At 39.6% G+C, this 16,719-nt stretch overlaps 1 protein-coding gene and 1 long non-coding RNA gene across 2 annotated transcripts; one reads left to right on the forward strand and one right to left on the reverse strand.

Moving 5' to 3' along the window:
- Positions 1-3,817: 3,817 nt before the first annotated feature.
- Positions 3,818-6,015, reverse strand: LOC5506414. Its single transcript, XR_007305208.1, has 3 exons — positions 5,864-6,015; positions 5,383-5,466; positions 3,818-3,914 (listed from the first exon to the last, which is right to left on the reverse strand). It is a non-coding gene; the product is annotated as an uncharacterized LOC5506414 (long non-coding RNA).
- Positions 6,016-6,144: 129 nt separating this feature from the next.
- Positions 6,145-15,855, forward strand: LOC5506418 (eukaryotic translation initiation factor 3 subunit D). Its single transcript, XM_001627063.3, has 14 exons — positions 6,145-6,319; positions 7,417-7,462; positions 7,748-7,887; positions 8,167-8,331; positions 8,856-8,980; positions 9,813-9,945; positions 10,418-10,513; positions 10,834-10,882; positions 11,341-11,551; positions 12,183-12,312; positions 12,950-13,089; positions 13,608-13,800; positions 14,566-14,674; positions 15,636-15,855. Exons 1-14 carry the CDS (start codon positions 6,188-6,190, stop codon positions 15,656-15,658), a joined length of 1,692 nt encoding a protein of 563 aa, XP_001627113.1. The 5' UTR covers positions 6,145-6,187; the 3' UTR covers positions 15,659-15,855.
- Positions 15,856-16,719: the final 864 nt, after the last annotated feature.

Genomic DNA, 16,719 nt, shown 5'->3' on the forward strand with positions numbered 1-16,719 from the left:
TTATTTTCTAAAATAAAATCAAACAATTTTTTTTTGCCTGCTATTTATATAAAACTTAAAGCTTGATGTGAATTTTGTCGTATTTTTTTGTTACCAAACTGAAAATAAACTGCTACCAACCTCAAGTGGGGTCTTTTTTATGCAATGATATTTGAACCAACAAAAGAAAAAAATAACATTGCACAATAACCGAACAGGAACCACATAGAGTGCAGTCCTTTCCTCCTGAATTTGTTGTTCCCCTTTCACACGAGTGATAGCACTTTCCAATTTAAATATCTGTTTGACAGGCGTAAATATATTGCTTGTCAATAAGCAGCAAGGGTTCAGCAAAATAAACGTAGATTCTTAGAATGATATCAACCGGTCTCGTAGTGGATACATTTCTAGTACTTTGATGTTTTTGACAGTTACACATGAACGTGCCGAAACTGACTCCCAACCCCCAGAGTTATCCTGCGATATTCGAGCCGTCACCCGTAGCCTGGTTTCAAAGAGTGCCTTTAAGTTTCTTGTGTCACGTGATCAATGTGTCATGCAGCTCTTTGTGTGCCATATATCAGGGCCGTAGCAGGGGGTGGGACACTGGGGGCAGGGCTGTGAAGCCCCCAGTAGGGGCGTAGCTGTGCCCCAAAATATTTTCTTAATGTTTCTGTATTGCCCCCCCCTCCCCCAATATCTCGAGTCCTGCTACGGCACGTTAATATTCATGTGTTTTTGTTTCAAACTAATATCATATTAACCCGGACGAAAACCACGGAGAAATGACGTAGTTCTGCGCGCTCCACCATGATATAAGCAATACTGGTACAAATTAACGCGCAATGCTCCAGTTCTACAATATGCAGAATCTTAAACGCATGCGTGGAATCCTCTGAGTGAAGACGAGACCCCACCACCTGCTACGGCCCTGAACGGCTGATGGGAGACTGGCGGACGCCTGATGGAAATGAACTGATTCCGTCAGTATTGTATAGGATCAATAAAAGAACAACAATCGCTCATTCCCGTAACTTCTTTGCTCAAAACCTATGAGCATGGAGACAGCGTCAGGGGCGTAGCCAGGGGGGTGGCCAAGGGGGCCCTGCCCGCCCACCAGCCCCCTTCTAGCACCCAAAAATACATGTATTTTTGCGTTGCGTTTTAAAAAGAAATAATAAATAGACACTGAAGGCGCGCGGTTATTCACACGCTGTGAATAATTAACGAGTTAACTAAATCTAAAATGATGAAACAGCTTCAAAAGACGCACGTCACAAAAATGCTCTAGCATTCCCCCTTCTAGATTTCTGTGTTGGGAAATCCATTCACATAATAACGCGCATGTGAATGAATAACGGTATAATGTTAATTATTAGCAATAACAAAGTACCGACACCGCCTGTGGTAAAATACATAATGAAATTATACAAAACTAACAGTCTCAATGTACACTCACATCTAGTGCCAGCTTGACGGTAGGGAGCCTCATCACTTCGCACGCAAGCAGTCTGCACTTGTCCTTATCATCCGACTTCCGAGATTCCCGAATTCTTAAGATTCTCGCAAGTTCGTAACCACTCGTGCCTTTATCAACGGGCGGCGGAACCGGGGGCCGAACCGGCAGAACCGCCCCCCCCCCCAAATAATATGGTTGGGGGACCAGCCCCCCCCCCCCCCCCCCCAATAATACTCGAATCATGGCAGAAACAATTATTTTTTTCACTTGCTTTTTTAAGGTGCTTTCTTTAGGTCTGTTTGATAAAGGATATCTTTTTAAGATATTTTTAAAGTGTGGATATTTTTCTTCTGCTTCTTTAGATATTATAAGAGTCGAATGCCGAGCGGCGGAGAAGAGGGGGTGGGAGCTGGAATCGTATCGCTCCTTCCTACTCGGTCTAATATCAAGAACGTGCCTTTTAGCCCCTAGGGTACTAAACCTATTAGCTGTCCTGTACAAATATTTCTATCAGCCAAATATAATAAAGACTCTTTTATGGAGAAAATACGAGAAGTAATCACAGTAAGTTGTAAGCTGAAATACCACTTGTTAGTAAACAGTTTGGGAAATACAAATGACTGAAGCTCGGCCTTGCCAAGGGCTGCATATGCAGAATAGCTTACGTACCTCGGTCACAAAGGGACTACTACGCCCAGTGAACCCATCCCTTGCTACACCCTCTGCATTAACCCGTAGCAACGACCCCTACCTAGTTACGGCCTCTGCAACCCTAGCTACGCCCTTTGCATTAACCCGTAGCAACGACCCCTGCCTAGCTACGGCCTCTGCACCACTAGCTACGCCCTTTGCATTAACCCGTAGCAACGACCCCCACCTAGCTACGGCCTCTGCACCCCTAGCTACGCCCTTTGCATTAACCCGTAGCAACGACCCCTACCTAGCTACGGCCTCTGCACCCCTAGCTACGCCCTTTGCATTAACCCGTAGCAACGACCACTACCTAGCTACGGCCTCTGCACCCCTAGCTACGCCCTTTGCATTAACCCGTAGCAACGACCCCTGCCTAGCTACGGCCTCTGCACCCCTAGCTACACCCTCTGCATTAACCCGTAGCAACGACCCCTACTTAGCTACGGCCTCTGCACCCCTAGCTACGCCCTTTGCATTAACCCGTAGCAACGACCCCTGCCTAGCTACGGCCTCTGCAACCGCTCCTAATAGACACACTATGCTTGCCTCTGATATTGCGCCGTCTCAGATAACCTTTAACTCTATCAAGACTAAAACTGGACGAACGGCGTAATTCGGACGGACTTTCCGATCAAACGACGCTGTTTGTTGTTAGCTAGCAAATAATACTAAAACTGGACGACCGGCGTAATTTGGACGGACTTTCCGATCAAACGACGCTATGTTTTTTTTAACATGGGATAAACTAGCCTCCTCCGACAGTGCTGAATAACTTATGCGCATGCGCGTGTTCTGGCGAAAACAAACAAAATCTCAGTGTTGTATCTTTCGAGATAAGGTACGAAAGGCTGACTTCGGTCGCTGTTTTGACTTACTGTACAGCATTAAAACCATACTGTACAAAAGATGACAGATTTTTTTGATAATGAGGGAGTCATAAAGAAAATTTTAGCCTTAGGTTTGATCTAGTTTTCTTAGCATTCGCCAAAATGTGGCAGGTCGCCGGTAAAACGCCGCCATTTTAAAACAAAAAGGCTTAGGCTGGTTTAACCACGCGGTACTGGAACTAGTCTTGCGTTTTTTCAACACTGTCGCCTTCTCCCCAGGCGTTTCCCGCGGTCAGTTTATTTTCTAAAGGGCGGATTGTTGTAGGGCCAAATCAGCTGTGACGTGACGACGAATTTCCTAAAGCTTTATTATTGGTTCCGTGTAGAGAATGCAACGCAATGAGCAGATCAATACATAAATAATGTGAAAAATGTGTTTATTTTTAGTTTTTCAAAGCTTCTAGCCTCAAGAAACAATGCCATACAATTTACTTTTTTTCAATTTAAGAAAAAAACTTCAACACAGCGATGCATAAAATATATCAATAAATGGTTTAAAAAACAAAAATGATTATCTACAACATGAGAGGGCTGATTCAAACGGCACAAAGAGTACAACAATGGATCCACTCGCCCAAGTGGCAGAAACTGTACAAGCCATCTTGGGATACTACTAACAATATTAAACTCTGCAGTAGATATATTAGCTTGGCTATTATTTCAAAATGTATGTACAAAAAATCCTATCACTGATTCACTGTCTTAATATCCATACATCTTTGTTTTGTTAACATCTTTGTCTTGACATTCGCGTGTTTTATCAAAGTAAACAAAACATCCATCCTTTCTCTGTAATTTCTTGACATAACCATTGTGAGGCCATCTCTCTGGTTCCTTCTGTTTGATGTCTGAGTATTCTATAGCATCTCTGTAGCCGGCACATTGAAATCTATATGCTAAAAAGAGAAAGATACTGTAGGTTAGACAAACTGCAATAACCCTACAATCAGGACATGAAAACAGAAAAGTATGAGGGATAGTAAGGAAAATGGGTGTAAATAAATCTTCCTCTATGCTCCCATTTATAATTGAATATGGCTTTTTTTATCAGATAGATTTACCAGGTTTCTTTTTCAAAACCATGATGCCAGGCCTCACCTAAGTTTACGGAAAAAAGATAAAAGATATTAATCTTATTTCAGAACATACTGAACATTTTTAGCCTTTAAATACTCCAAAAATAAGGACAGCCCAGGCTCAACTCAAAATTAGCTGTTCTTATAAAATAAAGATTCAGTAGATAAAGTAGATTCAGTAGCACTAAATTTAGAATTGAATTTGGTGTTACAGGCTGAGAGCCATGCAGAAAAGGTCTGACACTGTACATAAATAAATGTTATGAATGTATATAATGTTAATGGTTTTAACCCTGTAATACTGTACTTATACCAATGCTCTTCCTTAGATAAGTACCAGTCTCAATTTGGGTATGGGTGTAACCATTTTCACAGAGCTCCATGTTAATGTAATGCAAACAATTATTTCAATAGGGAACTTCACTAACAGATAATGTGACTTTTTGGAGGTCAAATTCATGCTCTGGCTTTTAAGTATGGGAAAGGTCCTTTAGGGAAAAAGTGATAGGGATGCTTGTTGGGAAATTAGAAAATACCCCTAAAAAGTACCGGGCTTTTAAGCTTCGATCAAAGGGAGATGAGAGTAGACCAGAGTTCCAATTCTATGTCCATTTGACCATGCACTCTAATACACTCTCATTCACTCTGAACATGTATTAATTCGACATGAATGTTGATGAGAGTTGGTGCCATTTGACTGCGCATATGAGAGTACTTCAGTTAGCAGTTTTCACAAATAGTGAAATTTAACATGTAAATCTAGATATTTTTTTTAAGGAGCTTATTTTTTTAAGGACAGGTGAGCAGCGTGTGCTTGTGTACATGAGAGCAGATTGCGCTGATTCTTTGACCACTAAAAGAAGACCGTTTGGTCTGAACCCATCAGCCCAAAAGTTTCTCTGTCAGAAAGGGCTTATTTTCATAAAAAAATTGTATATTTTTGACATTCTCTGGTAGGACAAGCGCAGTCATTTTTGTGTTTATTTCTGCTTGAATTTGCCACTCAAAAAGTCGAGTGATCAGTAAGTGTAATAGCCTATTATGAAGTTTCTTATAGGGCTTTTAAGGTACAAAATGACCTTTCCCAGAATGTGTTGCGTTGTAACTGCTGATTCTCAAGACTTTCTAGGCAGTAAATTTACAAGATGATCGTAAAAGTCACCGGGAGTTTGACGTATGACTTCCATTGGCTTTAAAAATGCCCACTAAAGCAATGCACCATGTATAGGGCGAGTTGGGGCGTTGATACCTACAACAGCTGCTTTGTGAAAGTGGATGCATAGCTTACTTTCTTACCTTCTTCCACTTCCTCACTCCAGTGTTTTGGTCTTGAGACAGATTTAGGGCCACACTTTTGCGCTACAGCCGTCATCTATAAATGATCAATATGAGCAGGTTAATATTTAGGATCAGAGTTTTTCAAAAGCAACTTAAAAATTTATTTAACAGAGTCAAAATGTGTAAGGAAAGTGTCTGTGTTGTTTTTGTACTGGTGGAACTACTTAGATCGTCGCGCACGATCTTTAACCGAAAAGTTTCGATATTTGGTCATCTTTTACTAGCTTACCCACAGTAAATCAGTAAGTAAAATTATCTAGAAACAGCAAAGTTATAAAAGCACAGAAACGCCGAAGATTTATGTTTTTGAGTGGAACACGTTAGAACAAATTCAGTAAATCGCCTTAGAAAGGCAATGAAAATTCGGTTCTTGCGAAAAGAAACTTTCGATGGTATCTGTAAGGTATACTATTGGGTTTGAGAGCAATTACCTTTGATAATTTCAAGTATGTAAGAAGTATTTCTCGGGAGTTTTTACGAAGTAAACGTCGTTTCTTTGGGAATCAATCGCCAACTGTTTCAGTCGAACGCTAGGCGACAAGAAAACCGTTCAGCTTCTGAGCGCTGATTGGCTCACGCAGTTATCGGCATCTCGTCGCTATAACGACAAGATACACTAATTAGGACTTTTAGTATGCTGATGTAATGAAAGCCACCGGGGCTCCTGTGGAATGCGACCACGATTTTGATAACCACAGCGCAGCGGTTTCCAAATTGTACCACGTGATTGAAAAGGGGAAGAAGCTAAAATCAAAATGGCCGGCAAAGCCAAATTTTGTGCGCCTGAAATACAAGATAATCCCGATGGATGGGGCCCTTGTAGCGTGCCAACCGCCTTCAAGGATATCCCATACCAGCCTTTCTCTAAGGCTGACCGGCTAGGCAAGGTATGGCTTGTTTTTACATACACTGACTTTCGAAAAGTGCGATTTGTACCGGGTGGTCAAATCGCACATGGCCACGTACAGTACTGTGACTTGAGTTATACTTGCTTCATTTTGCCGGCTTGTTCGTTGTTCCTTTTTTTTTTCAAAATAAAAGGCTATATTTTTTATTTCTTTATTCATTTACGCTTTTTAGATTAGAATACCAAGTATATTCTAAGCGACCATTATTTGAAAAAGCAAAATTCAATGCGAAAATTGAGTAATAAGTAAGTAAATTCCAGCAGTAAGGAATACCCCTGCCTTAAATCAATCAAACGAAAAAAAAGAAGGAAAAAAAAAGAAAAATTCCAATCGACCTTCAATTGTTCGATTCGCGAAATCAATCAAACAATCCAATAAGTCTGATTTCATTCGGTGAATATAACAGAAGCATCAGAAAGCCAACCAGTTCAGGAAATGACGGATATGGAAACTAAAAGTTCTTGTGTCTCAAAAGACAATTTATTTTCAGAGGCATATCAAGCTTTTTGCCAAATTTTCATTATTTTATTATTTTACCTTTGTAATGATTTTGGAATGAACAGACACAATGAAAAAAAAATAAAAAAAGGGCAGCCCAAGAGGGGGGGGGGGGGGGGTTAACCCTGTTAACCCCTCCATACTGTTTGTAATTTTGTTTGTGTAATGAAGAATTTAACACCCTAAGGCGATAAGAAACAAGAAAATGTTGTCGCTTGTCAATCAGAATTGGATGAGTCTAATTGTGTTCACTTATAGTTCCAAACCAATCATGAATAAATCTAACAACTGAAGTAAATAAGTTTGAATACCGAATGTTCAGTTGTCTGTGCCAGACCCACTCTTTTCTCACCACCTATGTACTTGAGTACTGAAATTATTTGTATCTTCTCAAAATTATTTTTAGCAGTTGTGATTGAATTTTACCAAAAAGATTTTATACTCTTTTTGTATATACACAGTATTTATGTACTCAACTGTATATACTTTACTTTATGTATATGCTAACCGCTTGCTTCTTTACTCTCCCCTCTCCCTCATATACCATTCAAAGACTGATGATTCATGACTTGTTCCAGGTATCTGATTGGACGGGGTCAGTATATCAGGACAGGCGATATGCTAGTAAGTCTATGATATGCTGATTAACTGTACATTTTTAGTATGTATTTCTAATGCAGCCTTCACACTTGAGAGAAAGAATACAATAACTCTGAATATGTATCTTATCAAGTGCTGTGAACACAGTTCCCTAACATGTAGCACCAAATCTAGCATTAAGTTTGCAGTTACAGGCTGAGAGCCATGCAGAAAAGGTCTGACACTGTATCTAAATAAATGTTATAATTTTATATAATGTTAATTATTTTAACCCTGTAATACTGTACTTATACCAATGTTCTTCCTTAGATAAGTACCAGTCTCAATTTGGAACTGGAAACCAGATGTTCTCTTATTACCATGAGGAGGATGAGACGTCTTTTCAACTTGTGGACACATCACGTACCCAGAGACCTGGGTATATGAGGAATAGGAACCGCTTTAACCAAGTAAGTATTGGATACACCTTGACAGAAAATGATATCATCAAATTATCTCCATGTCCACAAATGGCATTTGTTAGTCAGCTACATTTAGTGAAAAACGAAGACATCTTAGCTTACAGTACCTGCAAAGAATTTCTCATGGGTGTATACTGACCCCTCATAGTTACACCTCATAGGTGTATACTGACCCGTCATAGGTATTATACTTACCCTTTACCCTGAGGTAGTTCAGGAAATTGAGATTCGGATGAATTGTCATATCTTGTGATCTTGTTCCAACAGCGTGGTGGTTACCGACGTGACAACCGAGGAGGCCGCTTTCAAGGACAAGGAGGCAATATGGGAATGCAAAATCTCTCCAGGGGACGTGACACTCGAAATAAATTCCAGCGTAAAATGCAGAGGAATTGGGGCGGTGGCCGGCATTGGTCTGACAAGAAAACAGGGGTAAGGTTAATGGGAACATACCATTTGTATAAGGGGTAAGGTTAATGGGAACATACCATTTGTATGAGGGGTAAGGTTAATTGGAACATACCATTTGTATAAGGGGTAAGGTTAATGGGAACATACCATTTGTATGAGGGGTAAGGTTAATTGGAACATACCATTTGTATAAGTGGTAAGGTTAATGGGAACATACCATTTGTATAAGGGGTAAGGTTAATGGGAACATACTATTTGTATAAGGGGTAAGGTTAATTGGAACATACCATTTTTATAAGTGGTAAGGTTAATGTGAACATACCATTTGTATAAGGGAGCCCTGCACAGCGTAGACAGTTGAAATGAGTCAAAGTAGTCAAAATAACCTTCCGTTCTGTCAGGTAGATACAATACTTTGTCATGTTCATCTCATACATTGAAACTGGCTGGAATTGTATTGAAAAGTGCACTTTTAGGTTTCCTGTGCATCATACACAGATACAAAATGTATTTGGCAATAAAATGTTATTTAATTTGTTCATAAGGGCATGCACAAGAGAGTTGCCTCAGTTACTGTGCGTGAGGAATGGAAAGTTCTGGAAGATGGTGAGCTGGACTTCCCTCGTCTTTCAAAGCTGAACTTGCCAAATGTGGAGGAACCTGAAACCTTGTAAGTACAGTTATGGGCAGCTAGAGCAAAATACTATATGTTTGTTCACACTAGAATACATCAGTAACTGCAAACACAGAATATGTGAGATCCAGTAAAACGTCAACCTTTTAGTGCAAGCCCCAGAGATTATTTCTTGTATGCTTGTGATCTTGTGGAGAACAAATCTTATGGTAATGTAACTTTGTTTTATGCACAGAGCAAATAATAATATCAATGAACTCTTTCTTTATTATACATTAACATAAAGTGTCTTGTACATGGTATGTGTGTATTATGGACAGTTTGATAATATACATAGCTCTGCCTCCTTTTTTATGGTCAAGTGCCAGTCATCATTCATTCACCACTAGATGTTGTTAGAGTGGGGACCCTTACTATCAAATCCGGTGTATCGCGACGCAGCATTTTCAAAACAGCGATTTGTTTTTGTCCCTTGAGATTTTCTGTCCCGCCAGTCAAATTATTCTAAGCCAATGAGACTCTTGCCATCTCTTGCCTAGTGCTGTTGCCTGGCTTTCTGTCGCGAAACTGTCTGGTTTTCATCCAGAGGAAAGCCAGGGAAGTGCACAAAGCGAGACTCTGATTGGCTCAGAATGGTTTTACTGACGAAACAGAAAACCAAAACAAATCGTGTTTGAAAACACGGGTCGCGATACAACGGATTCGACAGTAAAAAGTCAGAAGATAGCAAATAGTAAAGCCTTAGTATCAAGTCCAATAACTGTTAAGTGCAAAAGACAAAAGTGGTTCCATGGCTAATTATGATATTATATGTTATATGACTGCAAAGGTAGACTCAGTAGGTTATTGCATGTCTTTGAATGCACAGGTATGAATGTGGCTCCGTGGAGTATTATGATAAGGCGTATGACCGTGTCACCACCAAAAATGAGGTGCCGCTAGTTGGCGTCAACAGGGTCTTTCACAAAGTGACCACCACTGATGACCCAATCATTAGTAAGGTAATGCAAGTATTGTAAACAGCTTGTTTTAATGCTTTTGCACTGCAGGGACACTTTGGCATAGGCCATAGAGTACAGTACCCTGAAAAGTTGGGGCTGTCGTCTCTGAGTAATAGTACAAATGTTGATGGTTTTAAGCCTAATGTTTTTGTAGGTGGGAACTGGTATTTTGAGGCCACAGGATGTCTGTGACAGAGTTGACTTTCTTCTTGAGTCTTCCATTACACTTCATTGTTAGATTTTTGTAACAGGGGCATCCAATACTTATATTTGATTCTGGTGCTTACAACTACAGTATAACACTATGAAACATTGTTTCAGCCTGTATATATCATAACCCATATTGCTTTATGTGTAATGAGTAAAACTAAAAATAATTTGTAATATTTGTAATATTCTAGTATATTTAATCATTATAACAGAATTTGACTCTGTTATACTGTTACTGTAATACATATTTGTCTCTCACCAGCTTCTGTCTCAAGGCAATGTGTTTGCTACCGATGCCATTATCTCCACCCTTATGACCTGTACCCGATCAAACTACTCCTGGGATATAGTTGTTCAAGTAAGACCCTTAATTATTACTGTTATGGTGCAGCATGAAGGCTGGAATGTTTATCAAATAGAACATAGTCATACATATTGTATAGTAGATGTTTTCAGGTTGCTGCACAATAAAATGAGGATCTTAGCAGTGTGTCTCTTACGCCTTGCACTAAAATTATGAAATACCTCAACTAAGTTCAATAAGAAAATAAATGTTTAGTTGTTTATTGTTAGATGGGCAAGACAAGATGTTTGTTTTTGTAAAGAATTTATAACACTATACTTCTATTTCTTATGTAAATTCAAATACTGTAACACAATGTTTCACTCTTTTCACAGCGTGTTGGCTCAAAACTGTTTTTTGACAAGCGGGATGATTCCGAATTTGGTAAGTTTGCCCTTCTGCAACTCTTTCATCTCTCCATCTCATTTCTACAGAAATGAGTGACGTCTGATATCTAGCAGTGTAGCTTCTCTATACTGTTCAGTAGCTTATCAGCATTTAACATTTGTCTTAATTTAACAGTGACTAGCATTTGTCTTGTAAAAAGACTAACTGATTGTATTGTATCAATAACCTTTTTAAAATTGTTTGTATATGAGCCATATCGAAAAAAAAAAATTTTTTCCATGAAAAATATTTAAATTATATGTTTGTACAGCCATTTCTAACTCTTGATGTACTAAGATGAACAATCAGTTTTGATACAGGATTCCCACGACTCTGTTGAGTGCTATAGTTAGTAATATGGTTCCAAGGGAGTGGGGCACCGATATTCAAAACATATGCAGAGAGAGTTAAATTTAAACAACTGAATGCTCTGATTGCCATTCTCTCATTTCCAGACCTCCTGACCGTTGGTGAGACTGCTAATGACTTGAATATTGATGAGACCAGTGGAATCAACACGCCAACCAACCTATCCTTGGAAGCCACCTTCATCAACCAGAATTTCTCCCAACAAGTTCTGAAGAGAGGAGAGGTGAAAACCTTCGACCATCCCAACCCTTTCGTGACAGATGAAGATGATAGTACTGTAGCCTCCGTTTGCTATAGGTAACTTTATCCTAGTATTCCTACAGATTTCACATTTTGGGATTCATTAAATAAATTAAAACTGATAATGTAAGGTAATTATAGTGTTCAACTTGCTCTTGAATTACCATAATTGTCTTAATAAGCGCCTCCTCCATATTAGCATCTCAGCTAATCATGTTGCACTTCATAGAGTCTGAGCAAGGAGGACTGTGATATTGAGATAGAGAAAGATTCACTGTATGTTCACTGTATGAAAACTGGCAGTACTGCCAGCCACTCTAGTTTATCATTGAAATCAGAGGATTTTTTTATCCTTGTAAAAAGCACTTTTTGTCTAGAGATAAATCAGAGCTTGAAATAAGTGCCTCCCCCATATTTATGCCTCACCTGGGACATGAAATACTAAATAAGCGTCCTGGCCCTTATCCAATCAATTGCAGTATGCCATTCTAAGTACTGTAAACTTATGACACAAAACAAAATTAAGGGGTTTTCTTATGCTTTTGCTCTTCATCTGTAGAGCACTTTTATGGATCTCTGGCCAATCCTTCACTTGAAGGAAGACAGTAATTTAATAATTACAGCTTTGTTTATACACTTTACATGAGAGAGAGGTGACAATGACATTCTGTGTGCTTTTTGTGTTTAGGTATCGCAAATGGGACCTAGGCGACGGAATCCAACTTATCGTGAGATGTGAACATGACGCCATTATGCAAGGACCCCGGGGAGAGACCTGCCTTGTGAACATCAAGACTCTGAATGAATGGGACCCCAAGGTACATAAGTATTGCATCTTAGACATCTTTGTCTAAGATGCCTCCTGGCTTTGACCTCGAGATTCTTGCTAGTTTTGATTTTTAATTTAAAGCCATGTACAGTACATACTGTATCATGGGGAGAAGGTAGCTTCATATAGCTTCTCACCAGTTTGGCCAATATTTAATTTCTGGCTTTCGGCCTGCAAATTATCCCTACAGTACTTTCGATATTGAATTGGTATGCCATTATCTTGTGTTTCTAGATTAGGATACTAAAGGCTGCAGATACGGCCAAACTTCCAAATACCCATCCACTGATTTGCTCTCTTTGTATTTACTTGCTTATTCTATAGAAGTCGAGGTGTGGAGTCCCATTGTGAACTCACTGTGTACGAGTATTCTGAAGTTGCTGTAAAAGATACTGTATCAGCTGTTTGATGTTTACCTTACCACTATCTCAGTCGGCTAGCCAGCTCTCATTCAGGGTTAATATAAAATAAAGAACATGTCAAAACTAGCAGACCACCTTTATCACAACCCGAGATTCTGACTCAACCCAGAAGTCTTTTTTTTTACATTTGCTTGTTATATTAGCTGGGAAACAAAGTAAGAAAATGTTGTGTAGCTAATGTTTTATTTTGTTTTCTCTTAATAGATGACTGGGGTGGACTGGAGGCAAAAACTGGACTCTCAGCGAGGCGCTGTTCTTGCCACTGAGCTCAAGAACAACAGCTGTAAGCTGGCCAAGTGGACTGCAAATTCCATTCTAGCAGGCTCTGAGTACCTCAAATTAGGGTAAGGCAAAGACATACAGACGGTTTACAGTATACACCAATTTCAATAAAGCACAAACAGCAAATGGCAATAGCCAAATGGCAGTTCTTCAACCGAAAAGTGTTTTTGGTAGTAGCTATTTGTAAAAATAAAGGTGGTAAATAAACTCAAGCAATGTCGGAAACATATATTAGTTACATTTAATGGATAGTCGTATGTTTTATTTATATTTAATTGAATTTGGAACAAATATTTTTGGATCCATCGGTCCTTTCGGTTGTAGAACTGCCATTTGTCAATAGCCATTTGCCATTTGCACTGACAACGTTATTTGAAATAGGTGTATACAGAATGGACACACGAACATTCCTACCTTTTTGTTGTATAATTTTTCTTTTCTTTGTCTCTTATTCAATACCTTAAAAGATGTTATTGTTTACATCAATTAACCTTTACAAATGTTGTGGTTTGCATTTTATCGATCTTTGGCAAAAAAGTAACTGTTTCAATGTGTAAAAATATGTCAATACAATTCACAGGTACGTCTCTCGGGTCAATTTCCTGGACACCTCAAAGCACACTATTCTCGGAACTCAGCAGTTCCGCCCAAGAGAGTTTGCCACACAGATTGCTCTGAACATGGACAATGCTTGGGGTGTCTTGCGCTGTATCATCGATATTTGCATGAAGCAGCCAGAGGGCAAATTACTCATCCTCAAAGACCCTTCAAAGGTAACAGACAACTTGGTTTATATTACTGTATATGGAGACAAATTGTAACCTCATGCCTTGTGAAAAATCTTGTCCTGCTGTATTATCTTTCAGGTATGTATTTATTATTATTTTTTATGTATTTTTTAAGTGTGTATTTTTTTCTTCTCAAAATGTTCACGCTTTCCTGTGGCAAATTTGACTTCTGTTGGTCTGTCACTTGTTACATTTTGTGCTCTTTGATTGGTCAGTGTCAAGTGCAAAGACAGAAAGTGTAGCCTTGTAATCACGTTGTTCAAGAGATTTACTCGCATCAATCGTGAACTTTGAGTTGTTGAAGGAGTTTTTTGCATTAATTTCTCACCGTGTCATTTTGTTTTTTGTCGTATTGTTTTTTTAACTTTACCTTGTAAGCTTGTTTATTTTATGTTAAACTATAGCATGTTCTTTCTAAACTTTGCTTCGCGTTGTTCTGTTGCTAGTAGCATGTTTTTCTATTAACCTTATAAACCTTGCTTTGTGTTGTTATATTGTTGCATGTTTTCACTTAACCTTGTACACCTTGTTTGTGTTGTTATACTGTGAGTATGTTTGTCTAAACTTGCTTTGTGTTGGATATGTCGTAGCGAGTTTTTTCACTTAACCTTGTAAACCTTGTTTTGTGTGATAGCATGATTGTTTTTTTCTCTTTACCGTGTAAACTTTGATTTTGTTGTTGCAGGATGCCGTTCATATCGAATGTAACCATGATGATTTCAAAATGTAAACTTGTTTTTGTTGCCTTAGGGCGTTATTCGTATCTACGACATCCCCAACAGCACCTTCGAGACCGACGAGGAAGATGACGACGACGACGAAGACGACGTGGAAAATGACGATGGGGATGACGAAAAAGGTACCCTCTATTTTATAATTTGCGATAATTGGTATTTGAGAAAACACGACAGGGTGTGGCAAGACATATTAGGGACGTTAAGCAAGAACGACGGCAACGGCTAGGACAACGAGATCGAAAAAGATGCGTTGGCGCTTGGCGATCAATTATAATTTAATTGCAATGGAATAAGCAAAACATTATAGTCAGAGACAGATAAAAATAAACTAAGGACATTCTTTCTACAGTAGCGAACGTGGTTAGAGGAGTTTACAGTGAAAACGTCCGCGTCCTCAATTCACCGTGAAAGTTGCAGTTTTCACGTCGTGGTTTTATGGAAAACGCCTGTAATGTATTAGGCAGAACGCATTTTCACGTGCTACTATTGAATTCTGAATCAAATCCCATTGTTTTCTGCCGTCGTCGTCCACGTTGCCGTCGTCGTTGCTTAAGGTCCCTATTTTGCTGGCTTCAACCCAGTCTTACAAACAAAGGAGCCAACTTCACTCGTTGCAGACCATATACATAGAATCTAGTTGGCTAACTCTGAGAAATATCTAGATTTGAGTTAACTTACAACCTGTGGCGAACGTAAATGTACAGTTCCAAATCCGTTTCCATCCGCTTTACATGAGATGAACATATTGCAACCCTGTATTTATCAGACAAATGAAAGCCCATTTTGATAAACCTGGAAGGTTATTCTTTTTCATTCTGATAATTTGGACTGTTTTCGAACTCCCCGAAATAATGCCCCTTTACAGGCCCTACAAATCGAGTGATAGAGTGTATATCGGCCTACGACTCCGCTACGATGCTCGACTACGAAAGTCGTAGTGTGTGATTCAGGGCTATGACATGTCGTAGACAGGTCGCATATGGCTAACTCGTGCTGCCAAAATCAGCCTTTCAGCACACAAGATCATGAATCTGCTTTGGTCGTCTTGTTCAGTCTAACGGGCATCTCTGAATTCTCTTGCAGACGAAGGTGACGGTGAAGACTGAACAGCGTCAGATGGATGTTGGCAGAGTGAAATAATGCGGTTCTCGCATAACTGTCCCCCCCCTACCCCCCTTCGTCCCACCCAGAGACCCCGATAACTCTCTATACACGTATGAACATATTGCCCTATGTAGCTCTCGTCCAACTCTGTCTAAACCTCACTGATACCAAAATGATAAAATAAAGCCCATCAGAAAAACTTTTTTTGCATTCATTGTTTGCGAGAAAAAAGAAAAAACACTGATATGCGTATAGCCTACCTGTTGGCTTTGGTAGCTTTTTTGGCACGAAAACCACGGAAACATGAAGTTCGCCTATCCCGGTCGCCATCACTATGCACTGCGCATTAGGGGGGGGGGGGGGCGGAGTTGGGGGGTGGGGGGGTTGAGGAAAAATCCGCAAGTAGGCTAAATATGTGATTTTTCTACCTTTTCAGTATTTTTATGAATTGGGTTTCCTGTTGAACCGGAAGAGGTGAACCTCTTTCGACTAATCTAGGCCCTCACTCTTTTTTGACACGCAACAGGAAGCCCAAAATCGAAAAAAAAACCTTTTTCCACTAGAGACGCCTGCGGAACAGGCTATAGTCGGCGCTCGCTCCGATTTGTTCCTATCGCCCACGGATCCCTTCTCCCTCCCCCTTTAGCCCCGCTACGCAGGCTAGTCACAAAGTGACACGGAACACTGGGTTGGCTTGCATGTATGAGAACTGTCAACTGCTGTTTACTGGGACAAGCATTCTATACATCTCCGCTGTTCATATTTTAATTGTAGCGCTTGAATGATCTACATGATTACCTCTACCAAGAGAGCATGAATTGCCCCGTGCGAACAGCGCAAACATCGGCCCCCAGTTTTGTTTCTACCCTTAGCATTTGACTAGTACCTGGAATTACCTCCTGATTATAAACCGTGTACTAGAACACATGTAAGGTTGTTTTACATTGCTCTTTGAAATATCCCATCCTCATTTACTGTATGTATCATTATTTAATATTTTTCACTATTATGCATATTTAAACTCCCTTTTCTCCCCACGCCCTATCTCACACCAGCTTTACTG

This window comes from Nematostella vectensis, chromosome 12, assembly GCF_932526225.1.
Source record: "Nematostella vectensis chromosome 12, jaNemVect1.1, whole genome shotgun sequence".
In the NCBI taxonomy this organism is placed as follows: Eukaryota; Metazoa; Cnidaria; class Anthozoa; order Actiniaria; family Edwardsiidae; genus Nematostella; species Nematostella vectensis.